This window comes from Ornithorhynchus anatinus, chromosome 11 (assembly GCF_004115215.2).
Source record: "Ornithorhynchus anatinus isolate Pmale09 chromosome 11, mOrnAna1.pri.v4, whole genome shotgun sequence".
In the NCBI taxonomy this organism is placed as follows: Eukaryota; Metazoa; Chordata; class Mammalia; order Monotremata; family Ornithorhynchidae; genus Ornithorhynchus; species Ornithorhynchus anatinus.
Window position 1 is genome coordinate 45,855,712 of NC_041738.1, and position 12,631 is coordinate 45,868,342.

Sequence of the window (12,631 nt, forward strand, 5' to 3'; positions counted from 1 at the left end):
TAACAATTTCTAATTTCCCTATTCCCCACAATTCCTCTAAATCTCAGTGAGTAAGAGCAAAACATTCCCCAGGGTTCTCTGAAGTTACCTACAGCCCTGACCCACCTCATCCCCATTGCACCCTGGCTGTGAAGTTTTTTCCCCTGGAATGCCCAAGGTTGAAGATACTTTTTGGTTTCTCTTCCCTGGGCGAGTATGTCAACTAACTGGACTCAACATGGTTTTGGTTCTCCGGCCTCATGGACTTTCCAAATTGAGTTTCCCAGTGGGTAGCCCCGCTGTGCTGTCTCACTCAAGACTCTCGTCACTGCGGCCCACCCTGTTCCGGGTTCAGTAACGTGCCATCTTTCTCTGCACTTAAAATGGAAAAAAATGGTGTCTGATTCTAAACCCCTCACAATCTGGCCCCAAACACCCCTGCTTCTTGCTCCTCTGATTGTCCACAGATAAGGCTTCTCCTTTTACTTTTCCCCCCATTTCTCCTGCTCCAACCACTTCAATTCTTCCCCATTCGTCACCTCCCAACTTGAAGGCTCAAGTGAACATCTGAATACCTAGGTCTATTCAAAAATGTTCTTGCTCTTCTTTCTGTTTTTCAATCCTGTTGTCTTCCTCCTCTCCCTGTGCAAAATTAACAGCTTGATGAGCACCAGGGACATGTACTCAGAGCCATCCAGGACACTTTGAGCTCAGAATCAGTTCTTTCTCCAGGATCAAATTCTCTCTCCCAAAATTGCTTCCACTCCCTCAAAAACCAAAATACATCCAGCCACTTGTCATTCTTCCCTTTATCTACAAACTCCTGGTGATTGTCCAGAGAGGAGGAACTGAGCCTCTTCTTCTGCTGCTCCTCTGAGCAGCCCAGCTGCCTGAAAGCCTTGAAGGTCAAGAGCTCAAAGCATCAGAATTCCCCCCTCCCCTTAAATAAGCGTTCAACTGCAGCAAGGAGCAGTGGGATGAAAATGACCTGATGTAAATGGAAACTGAAGACGATACACCATTTCCCATCAGTGAGATGGCTCTTTCGTGGTAGGAAACGGGGAAAGCCCACTGCCTGAATCATTGAAAACAAGGCTGGATCAGGAATTCAAGGATACACTTGCCCAGGACAGCCCAGGAATGCTGGGGGGATTGGCCGGGGGGGGGGGGGGGGGAGGGGTCCCAGGGGAGGAGTTAGATAAAATGGCCAAACCAATATCCTTTCCATCTCCAGTTTCCAAGGGTTATGAGGGTAACTGGCCAGCCTAGCTAGGAGGAAAGAAAAGAATGAATGGTCCTGTCTTTGTGTATTCCTCTGTGGGTATCAGTCAACACCATCCATTTTAGAATGCCTATTTATCCAAACTGGTTCTACACCAAGGAACTTAAAAGTCAGGATTTGATTATTCTGAAGAAACCCATCCAAATGCTGACAAATTAGCTAATGGGATTCCATCTCATGAAGAATCCTCAGGTAACGCCTTAATATTTACAATATAATCCTCTCAAATCTCTCACAATTTTTCATTGGTTCTTCAGGGACATCTAGACTTTCTCGATCAGAGTCAGGATCAGACTTCATGAAGGGAAAACTGGGAACAATCCATCTCACCCAATAATCCAAGCACCCTAAAGGGATTCACTGAAAGTTGGGGTAACCCTTGGTGCCCTCCCCTGCTCCCCTTCCCCTAATTTGCCCCATCCCTCCATTATTTCCTCCTTTACCTAGAAGTAATTTCCTCTTCAGTGCTCCTCCCAGTGACCTGGGGGCATTCTTGAGAAGTCTTTCTCCCACTCCTCTTTGAGAACAGCTTCCAACCCTGATCTAAAGTCTTTCTGATCTAAACATCTTCCTCTACTTTCCACCACTACTACCCAAAAATCTCATACCTCTGGAGTTTTTCCTTCTGATTTGTGACAGAGAGGAAACACAAGTTCTGGAAACACATCTCAAATCAGGTCTGCTCTGGGAAGACTTTCCCTCTCCATGAGAGTTAACCACCAACTCCAAGGTCCTTCCCAGGTTACCACAAAGAGGGGCCCCCAACTCCATCTCACCAGAAACATGGGGATCTTGATAGTACTCTCAGGTAATGCTCTGCAGATGCTGACACGTTCATGAACTACGGGAGAAGCCTCTGCTGGGAAGGGAAGTTCCTTGGGCTGGGAAATGCGAGTGGGAATTTATTTTCTCCTGTAGGTTCAAATTTCTAGCCTACAGTAGTTAAACCCATTTGAGACAAAACACATTTTCAAATCATGGAGAGACTGTACCTCCTTGAGCAAGGTCATTTCAAACTCCTGCAGCTGCTGCTGGAACCCAAAATTTGGGCTAACATAAGACCGGACAGCCTTGACAGCCGACAAGCAGTCTTCCCAGCCAAAGTCGGTCACTGTCATAAGATAAGCCACTAAGATGGTGGTGCTGCGGGAAACTCCAGCCAGGCTGTTGGTGCAGAAGAAAAAAAGGAGATATTAGAGGCGGCCCTCAAAGGCTCTTTCCATCTCCAACACTAGAGGTGTGAACCTGAAAAGCTTGCTGCTATGCAGTGATTGTGTCTACCCTTTAAACAGGTATGCAATGATTGTGTCTACCCCTTCAAAATCTATTCAACGATTGTGTCTAACCCCTCGACAGCTATGCAACAACTGGGTCTATCCCCTAGACTGCTATGCAACAACTGAGTCTACCCGCTTGACCACTATACAACTTTAGGCAGCAAACTCCTTGTGGGCAGAGAATGTATCTATCAGCATTTTTATACTGTACTCTCCCAAGTGCTTAGCACATTGCTCTGCATGCAATAAGTGCTCAATAAATACCATTAATTGACTGATTGACTGATTATGCAATGATTGTGGTTACCCCCTCTACTAGCAAAGTTTATATTGTCATGGAATCTGATGAGTGAAGGGAGACATGAACAGTTCACTACCCCATTCACAACCAACCTGGACCTGGGGCTGCAGGATTTAAAAGTTTCAACCCCATTGGAATTGTGAATTGTGGAGATATTTTACAGGGCAAATAGCCACTGACATACAGCATAGTTATAACAGGAGGATATGGGCCTGTGGGTTTAAAAAAACTGTAATTTGAGTAATAGTCATCATTAAAATCAAAATGCAATTTCAAAAATTTCAGGTTTTCTTTTAGCTTTTATTTTTATACACGATATCATCTGTCCAGCAAGAGTTTCTTCAGTAATAGTATTCCTTTTGAGCATTTGTACATATCAGCACTGGCTAAGTGAATGCTTGGTAGCATAACTGTGTAAAAATATTGAGGCAAATTTGCTTAATTTAAGGTTTCTGCCTCCCACTGCTGACCCCAAATTCAGTAATCCCCAAATCCCACTAGACTGCAAGGTCCTTGAGGGCAGGTACCAATTTACTGTATTGTACTCTCCCAAGGACTTAGTACAGTGCTCTGCACACAGTAGCTGCTCAGTAAATATTAATGATTGATTGAATGACTGAAGTGACAATTGTAATCTGGAGTATGGGGACACTCATACTAAAGAGTACAAAACTGACCACAGGGGCCACTTCCTAAGGAAACTTCCAGTTCTTGAACAAAAAAAATGGAAAGAAGGTAAATTTCCCAGAGAGAAAGAAAAACTGATGCATTTTAAAATGGCCATACCTCGTAGGTATCACATTCCAAAACTCGGATTGATTCTATTGATGTCAGAGGAGCTACTGACAATTCATCACCTAAATGCACTAGATCACCTTAAGACAACAAAGGCAGAATGAGATGGATTCGGAAATCAACTTAGGTGCGTTTTGGCAGTGATAATGTCAAGATGGGGGGATTTTTCCAGTTCAGTTCGTCTTTTAATAAAGTGATTTCAGGGAAAGAAATTGGTAAATCCCTAAAACCTCTAAAATCCCGTAAATATTGGCAAGGAGCAGTACGAAATGGACCTGAGCAGACCAGCAGGGAGAAGATCAAGCACTAACCAGTGAACAAGGCATCCTCCCCCATGGAGCCGGCACCGGTGGATGAAGGAGATGCACTCCTTGAAATGCTGTATCCTAGAAAGACAAAAAACAAAGGGCCCAAATTAAAGATTGGCTCACCTTGGCTCTGGGGCAGCTGAGTACTGAACAGCAGGCTTGGTCACAGGCTAAGGGCAAATTTCTGATTCGAGCTCTCCCACAAAAAGGCAACGGGGCGGTCAGCAGACAGAATTCTTGAATCAATCGTAACTGGGGATTTCTGTCCTGCTTCAACTGATGCGTGTGATTGCGGGCAAGGCACTTAAACCCCTCTGGACACCACCCCCACCCCCAGCTCCCGTCTTCAAAATGAGGAATGTCATCATCTTCCTGTCTTCAAAGGAATGTTGGGAAGATGAAAGTGCATGGAGGGCCTCAGCAAAAGAGGCTCCTTAAGTCAATAGATACAGGTCACTGAGCTCTCTTTTCTCATGGGCTAGAAGGGAGCTGAGCGTTAATTCCACTGTAAGACACTTGAGAGGGTAGCGTCCTCAGTGAATGTGAAATGGATTTCTCCTGGAGTCAGATCACTGAGACTGTGGGGAATAGGTGGCCTGGGCTTTTCCACCCCAATAGTCGCTCTGCCACTTAATAATAATAATAATAATGTTGGTATATGTTAAGCGCTTACTATGTGCAGAGCACTGTTCTAAGTGCTGGGGTAGACATAGGGGAATCAGGTTGTCCCACATGGGGCTCACAGTCTTAATCCCCATTTTACAGATGAGGTAACTGAGGCCCAGAGAAGTTAAGTGATTTGCCCACAGTCACACAGCTGACAAGTGGCAGAGCTGGGATTCGAACTCATGACCGCTGACTCCAAAGCCCGTGCTCTTTCCACTGAGCCACGCTGCTTCTCTACTTGCCTGCCACTTAACTTCCCTGTGCCTCAGGTTCCTCATTACCATCACCAATGGTATTTATTAAGTGCTTACTGCATTCAGAGCTCTGTACTGAGTGTTTAGGAGAGTTCAACAACACAGAGTTGGCAAGGACGTTCCCTGCCCACAGCGAGCTTTCGGCTTAGAGGATCATCTGTAAAACGGAGATTCAAACTCTGTCCTCCCTCCTGCGAGCCCTGGGTGGTGCAGGGGACTGTGTCTGACATGATTATCCTCCATCTACCCCAGCACTTAGAAGAGTGCTTGACACAGTAAGCATTTAACAAGTATCACAATAGGGAAAGGTAAAACATTAGTTCTCTAAACTGTAAGTTCTCGATACTGTAAGCTCTCAAGACCAACTCTCTTATATTGTTCTCTCCCAAACGCTCAGTACAGTGCTCGGCACACAGTAAATGCTCAATAAATGCAATTGCTTGGTCAGTGAGGAACTGAGAAGTTTTGCCTTCAAAAACTCACCTTGGACATGCCCGGGATGAATAGTCTGTACTGATGGATCTACACCACTAAATCTATCACTATAATTATGGTATTTATTAAGCCTTTACTATGTGCCAAGCACTGTACTAAACACTGGGGTAGATACAAGCAGAAGCAGAGTGGCACAGTGAAAAGAGCCCCGGCTTGGGAGTCAGAGTTCATGGGTTTGAATCCCGGTTCCGCCGCTTGCCAGCTGTGTGACTTTGGGCAAGTCACTTAACTTCTCTGTGCCTCAGTTACCTCATCTGTAAAATGCGGATTAAAACAGTGAGCCCCACGTGGGACAACCTGATCACCTTGTATCCCCCAGAACTTAGAACAGTGCTTTACACATAGTAAGTGCTTAAATACCACCATTTATTTATTTTATTTACAAGATGATCAGGCTGGACACAGTCCTAAGTAGGAAGGAGTAGAATTTAATCCCTATTTGTATAGGAAACTGAGGCACAGAGAAATTAAATGCTTTGCCCAAATTCACACAACGGACACATGGCAGAGTCAGGATTGGAACCCAGGTCCTCTGACTCCTAGATCTGTGCTCTTTCCCCTAAGCCAAGATGCTTCCCATCTGCATTCATCTTGCAGCCAACCAGCCAATCAGGTGCCTCAAAGTCAACTCTGGCCCCTCTACCTCCTACTCGCCACTCAGAAAATCTGTCATATGGATTGAACCGCCCCACTCACGGGCTCTGACAAGAAAGGCAAATTAATTTCAAATAACTTCAAATGGCAGTAGCAATTAGCATTATATCCATCAATCATATTTATTGAGCACTCACCATGTGCACAGCCCATTACTAAGGGCTTAGGTGAGTACAAAATAATAGAATTGGTAGGCATGTTCCCTGCCCACAAGGAGCTTACAGTCTAGAGAAGGAGCTGACAGTCTACAGTCTAGCTACAGTCTTATATCTCACTAAGGGAAACAATTTTACCTCTCCCCACCCCGTGGAATGAAAACAGTGTCGCCACCCAAGATACCCAGACTTATTTGGAGATTGATTCTTCCATTTTTCTGGATTTTTTAGGCCCTTATTTCCCCTCCTCCTCACTGCCCTTGGGTCATCGTTCTGGTCATCAGTCCTCCACTAGAGAGAGGATAGATAGATAGATAGATAGATAGATAGATAGATAGATAGATAGATAGATAGATAGATAGATTGATTGATAGGATAGACACAGATAGGAGAAATGAAAGGAGAATGAAACTCAAACCAAACCACTTAACTTCTTGTTAGCAGATCTTGGGGGCGGGATAAGGGGAGAGTTTGATGACGCAGAAAGGGAATGAAATTACAGTATTGGGTAAAGTGGGGTGTTTGCATGGTTTGTGGATTTTAGTTATCTAGATTTTTCTGATGCCCCTTGTGCCAAGTCCTGAAACTTCCAAAGAAAGAAAGAAGGAAACATTGAGGTTGCTGAGAAGAGTTGGGGATGAGAGGAATTAGTCTGTCATGGGCCGTCAGGCTTCTCTAAACATCCCTGACCCTGTTCCTTCAGAGAAAAAGAGAGCCCGAGGGGGGGCCGGGGTAGATGAGAGGGTACAATTAGGCAAACTGGGTGATCATTCATCTCATTTTCAGCTGGTCTGACATTTTTAACTTTAACCTCCAGCCTTTCTTTGCCTCAGCTCCTGCCACTGAGTTCCACAACTTGGAAAACTGTACCTGTGTCCAGAAAGATCTGGAAGGGAGCGCAACACTGCTAGAGCAAGTTGGGGAGTCACGGGGCTCCCCAGGCGGAATGTCCTGGGTTCGGGCAGACTGACAGATGTCCACAAAATGTTGTGTATGGCTTCATTTTGATTCACTGCCCATCCAGCATGGTGCAGCAGCGGGCCCTAGTGGATAGAGCACGAGCCTAGGAGTCAGAAGGACCTGGGTTCTAATCCCGGCTCTGCCACTTATCTGTTGTGTGACCTTGGGCAAATCACTTCACTTCTCTGTGCCTCAGTTACCTCATCTGAAAACTAGGGATTAAGACTTTGAACCCCATGTGGAACAGGGATTGTGCTGACCTGACTACCTTGTCTCCATCAGTATTTGGCACATAGAAAGTGCTTAACAGAATTTTTTTATTATTCATTGTTATCCCTATGTCCAGAATCTACAAGGGTGGTCAGTAGCCATCTTATAAGCACTTACTATGCTGAAGACCCTGTTCCAGAATGCCCATTCTGAGGAATGAGCATCTCTTCTCCCACTACACCCCAGCTCACACTCTTCATTTCCTTCTGGCTAGTTCCCTGGCTCATGGAGCCTCATTCTCATCTCTCCTAACATCAGTGACATCGATGACAACGCTTACTCGCCTTCTCCTTTGGCACAAGTTCCTGTTTGGAACTCCCTCCCCTGCTTCATATTCATTAGACCACAGCTCTCCCCATTTTTTTCCTTTTTTAATGGTGTGTGTTAAGTGCTTACAACATGCCAGGCACTGTACTAAGCAGTGCAGAAGATAGGAGCTAATCAGCTTAGACACAGTCTATATGGTACATGGGGTCTTAATCCCCATTTTACAGATGAGGTAACTGAGGCCCAGAGAAGTGAAGTGACTTGCCCAAGGTCACACAGCAGACAAATGGTAGAGCCAGGATGAGAACCCAGGTCCTCTGACTCCTAGGCCCGGGTTCTTTCCATTAGGCCCTGCTGCTTGATGAATACCACGATTATGATTTCTTTCTCTTCAAAATTCACTGCAAACCAATTCACCCAGCACCCCTGCGTTATTTTTATTTCAAGTCCTAACACGCTGCTGACTTCCTCATTGTCAAATCTCACTGGCGTGACCACCCCAGGCCCCCTTCCCAGATCTTAGGTAGAGGCTTGGTCTCTAAGTCCTCTCCCTCTAAGAGAGAAAAACTCAAATTTACCCTCTCCTCCCCCTTTCTCCCTCTTACTACCGATTCCCACCCCTACTGGCTGGAGAGAGGCTCAGACATGAGCCTGCCGCTCCGACTCCTGCACCACCAAACTAACATTCTCCCAGAGACTCTGAGGTCTCAAAAGTAATCAGCCTCTCCCAGAGTAAGTTTACCCACATTGTGAAATCTGGGGTATAAAGGGATGTGCAGAAAATAACTTGTTGAACAAGGCTTCCTTCCTGTGGCCAATTTCATGTAGACACATCACAGTTGCAAAAACTAGAAGGAAAAAAAATACCCTGAGCTTGCTGAAAAAAAAAAAAAGGTACTTCTTGTAAAGCTGCTTTCTTCCACTCAGGGAGAACATGAGCCAGCAAAATTGCCTGACTAGGTTTCTTTCTCTCTCTCTTTCTCTCTCATTCTCACTCTCTCTCGGTCTCTAACTCTCCCTATCTGAAGTTGAGTAGACTGCAATTCTGCAGTCATTAAGTCCCCAAGCCAGCCACCCCAACTGCAGGGTGGAAATGACAAACGAAACCTCTGGGTATCGTTTGTCAAGTAACCAAATACCATAATCATCAGAGATCCCACAGAGGAATTACAATTTGACTAGAGTCAGTCGTCAATTTTCCCCAAAATCAATTCGCTTACAACCCCTACTTGTTGAAAAATCTCATTCTTAGTTTGGGCCAAGGTTAGAATTGAGGTGGGTGATAGGTGTTCATGATTCTTTCAGTCAACAAATCCAACATTAAAAGATTCATTTGTTAATGACTTTTTAGGCATCATTTTGTATTCAACATTGTGTTATATGGCTTTCATATACACACACACACAAACACACACACTCATTCACACACAGTTACCACGTAACTTATGTTGAGTTTGACATATAGTAGTTATGTAACTTCTCCATGCAGTTCTCCATGTTCTCCATGTTCTCCAGCAGGAGTTGGGGCTTGAACCCAGGTTTCTACTTCCCAACAGTCGATTCTCTTTCCCAGAGTCCAAAAAAACAACAAGCAATTTTTGCTAACTCTTCATAATCATCATCATCATCATCAATAGCATTTATTGAGTGCCTACTCTGTGCAGAGCTCTGTACTAAGCACTTGAGAATAAAACAGAGTTGGTAGGCATGTTCCCTGCCAATAATGAGCTTGTAGTCTAGAGGGGGAGACAGGCATTAATATAATATATAGTATAGAATTTATAGATAATGAAATGATACAGCTGTTGTCCATGTTGGTGTACCTAAAAGTAGAATCCTAAACATCATGCTATCTGTTTTCATTAAAATTCTAATTTGCCTGCATTCTAACTTCTCTTAGACCCAGACATTTTTCAGGCCTTGAGCTTGTGGGACAGTGCTAATTTGCATGATGACATTACACCATCCTGCTGTCAGAAACTTTCCGTTCAGGAGAAAAGTTGAAGTGCCTCGGGGGATGTCATGAGGATAAAATAAGACAACTGATATGAAAGTACTTTGAAAAAATTAAAACACAAGATCATTTCAAAATTATCAGCTCCTGAGAAGTAGTGTGGGCTAGTGGGAAAACTACAGGCCAGGGAGTCAGAGGACCTAGATTTTAATCCTGGCTCTGTCTCTTCTCTGCTTTGGCACCTTAGATAGTCATTTAACTTCTCCCTACCTCAGTTTCCTCATCTGTAAAATGGGGATAAAATCCCCTTTGTTCCCATTAGACTGTGAACACTACGTGGGGCAGGGACTGTGTCTGACCTGATTATCCTGTATCTACCGTGGTGCTTAACACAGTGTTTGCCACAGAGAAAGCACTTTACAAATAACCCAATTATTTTGATCATCATTATTATTATCATAGTTTGAGAACTAGAGCTGTAGGCTAGAAACAGCAAATACAAGAGCAGCAGCAAGAACTTCAAATTTCAGTGACCTCTGCTACCACCCGGACGGTCACATGCAGGAAGTGATATTCTAGGTTATCAAAACAAACCCTTGTTGTGGAATCAATCCAGCACTGGTTTGTGGAAGCCAGAATGGCGTCTCCCGTCAAAAACGACACTAAGTGCCCCTTCCCCCAGTCGCTGTTACTGGATTTCATCCAATGACAATTCGGAATGGCACGGAGGCCTTTCCATGTCATTGATGGCATAGGGGAGCAAGTACGAAATAATTCTAGTTCATTTATAAAGGAGTCTGAGTCTCTCAGCCCCCTCCCCTCTCTCTCCAACCCCCAGCTGGGCAGTGCATTAAGAAATGAGCTGAGACCTTAGGTAACTTGCCTGAGATCCTATAGCACAGAGCTGGAACAAGAACCCAGGTCTCCTTTCTCCCCATCCCTTGATCTTTTCACTAGGCCGTGTTACCTCCCCACCTCATTTATCTGCTATGTCGTGTTATATCGGAGAAAGTTCAAGGGAGAATTTGACCAAACAAGGCTGAGTAAGAGGCCCAAAATGTGCAGTTGTTAGACCATTTTCTAGGTTAAGTAATTGATCAGTTCTCTGTATTTACTTTATCTAAATCTGAGATTTAGGGAGTCAAGATGCTTGAGTTCTGGTAGCCCTTGGAACTTTGGTCAACCTTAAAAAGTTACAATTTATTGAATCTCACTGAGGGTGGGAGGAGAAAAGGATCCCAGCCCATAAAATAAAAAAATTAAAAAGCAGACTTCCCCCAACCTCACCAAAAACAGCCAGCCCCTAGACCACGGAAAGAACATCCCACAGTCCCCGTCGTTAAGAAACTTAAACACTTACAGGTTCTGACTGGATGAATCCGAAGCTGAGATGCAGAGGTAAGACATGTCCTGAAATATAACAAAAAGAATCAGGGAATCTTAATGCTGATTGGGTCCTCCAAAAGTCACATGAACAACTCCCTTGCTGCCAGTCAGATCTACACCTTGACCTTATCAGACAGCTGGCTCTATCCTACTTTTGTAGGTCCCAGTAGAAGCGAATCCAAAGCCTTCCCCATTCTAATCTTCAGCAACTCTCCCAATCAGAAAGGTGTCACTTCTAGCTAACCTAAATCCCCCTCGGTGCAGCTTAATAAAATTTCCTATTTTGTCCCCTCACTGGATATAATTAGAGAATTCACCAGTCTCTGAATGAGCCCCTAATATCCTTGCTAACCACCATTAAAATCACCCACAGCCTTTTCTTCTCCAGGCTGAATAACTTCAGTCCCTCTAGTCTTTCTTAAATGTACTGTTTTCCAATTCTTTATCTCTGTGGCTCCTCTCTAAATGCTTTCCAAGTTCCCCAAGACTTTCTTTAATTTGAAACATAGAACTGGATGTGACGCTCCAGTCCAGGAGCTTCCAGGCACTCAATCAGTCTCTCCTCTCTACTTAGCCTTGCTCCTCTCCCACCACATATCACTCACCCACTTTGCTCTTCTCAAGCCAATCTACTCACTTTGGCTCATTCTTATCTCTCTCACCACCTGCCTCTTGTTCACACACACCCTATGTTGGTAGGTCAATGGCATTTATAAATACCTATCAGTGGTATTTAATGAGCACTGGGCACAGAGGACTGTACTAAGCACTTGAGAGAGTACAATATAGTAGTGTCAGTAGATATGATCCCTGCCCACAAGAAGCTTACGGTCTAGAGGGGAAGGCAGACATTAAAATAAATTATGGATAACTACATAATGGCTGTGAGACTGAGGGTAGGGTGAATATCAAATGTTTAAAGGGTGCAGAGCCAATGCAAAGGCAACAGAGAAGGGAAAGGGTGAAGAGGAAATGAGGGCTTAATCAAGGAAGGCTTCTTGGAAGAGATGTGTTTTAATAATAATAATAATAATAATGTTGGTATTTGTTAAACCCTTACTATGTGCCAAGCACTGTTCTAAGCACAGGGATCGATACGAGGTAATCAGGTTGTCCCACGTAGGGCCCACAGTCTTCATCCGCATTTTATAGATGAGGTAACTGAGGCACTGAGAAGTTTAGTGACTTACCCAAGGTCACACAGCTGACAGGCGGCGGAGCGGGGATTAGAACCCATGACCTCTGACTCCCAAGCCTGGGCTCTTTCCACTGAGCCACACTGCTTCACAAAGGTGGGGAAACTGGTGGTCTATTATATATGAAGAGAAAGGGAGTTCTAGGCCAGAGGAAGGATGTGGGCAAGGGGTCGGGCTGCGAGAGATGAGATCGACACACAGTGAGTATGTTGGCCTTAGAGGAGTGAAGTGTGTGAGCCGGGCTGTAGTAGGAAATCAGTGAGATAAGATAAGAGAGGAATAGCTGATTGAGGGCCTTAAGGAGTTTCTCTTTGATGTGGAGTTGGATGGGAAAGCACTGGAGGTTCTTGAAGAGTAGGGATAAGTGAACTGAATGTTTTTATGCAGCAGAGTGAAGGAAGGGCTTTTATGGAAAAACGATTCAGGGAGCAA

At 44.5% G+C, this 12,631-nt stretch overlaps 1 protein-coding gene across 3 annotated transcripts in view; it reads right to left on the reverse strand.

Annotated features, from left to right (window-relative positions):
- Positions 1–12,631, reverse strand: part of LOC100076782 (dual specificity protein phosphatase 22-A-like) — a 75,815-nt gene that overhangs the window by 17,702 nt on the left and 45,482 nt on the right. For all 3 annotated transcript variants that reach the window (XM_029076172.1, XM_029076173.1, XM_029076174.1), the window contains 3 exons: positions 10,978–11,027; positions 3,946–4,020; positions 2,254–2,425 (listed from right to left, as the gene is read on the reverse strand). In XM_029076172.1, the coding sequence (XP_028932005.1) occupies positions 2,254–2,425; positions 3,946–4,020; positions 10,978–11,027 (297 nt within the window). The remainder of the gene's footprint in view (positions 1–2,253; positions 2,426–3,945; positions 4,021–10,977; positions 11,028–12,631) is intronic.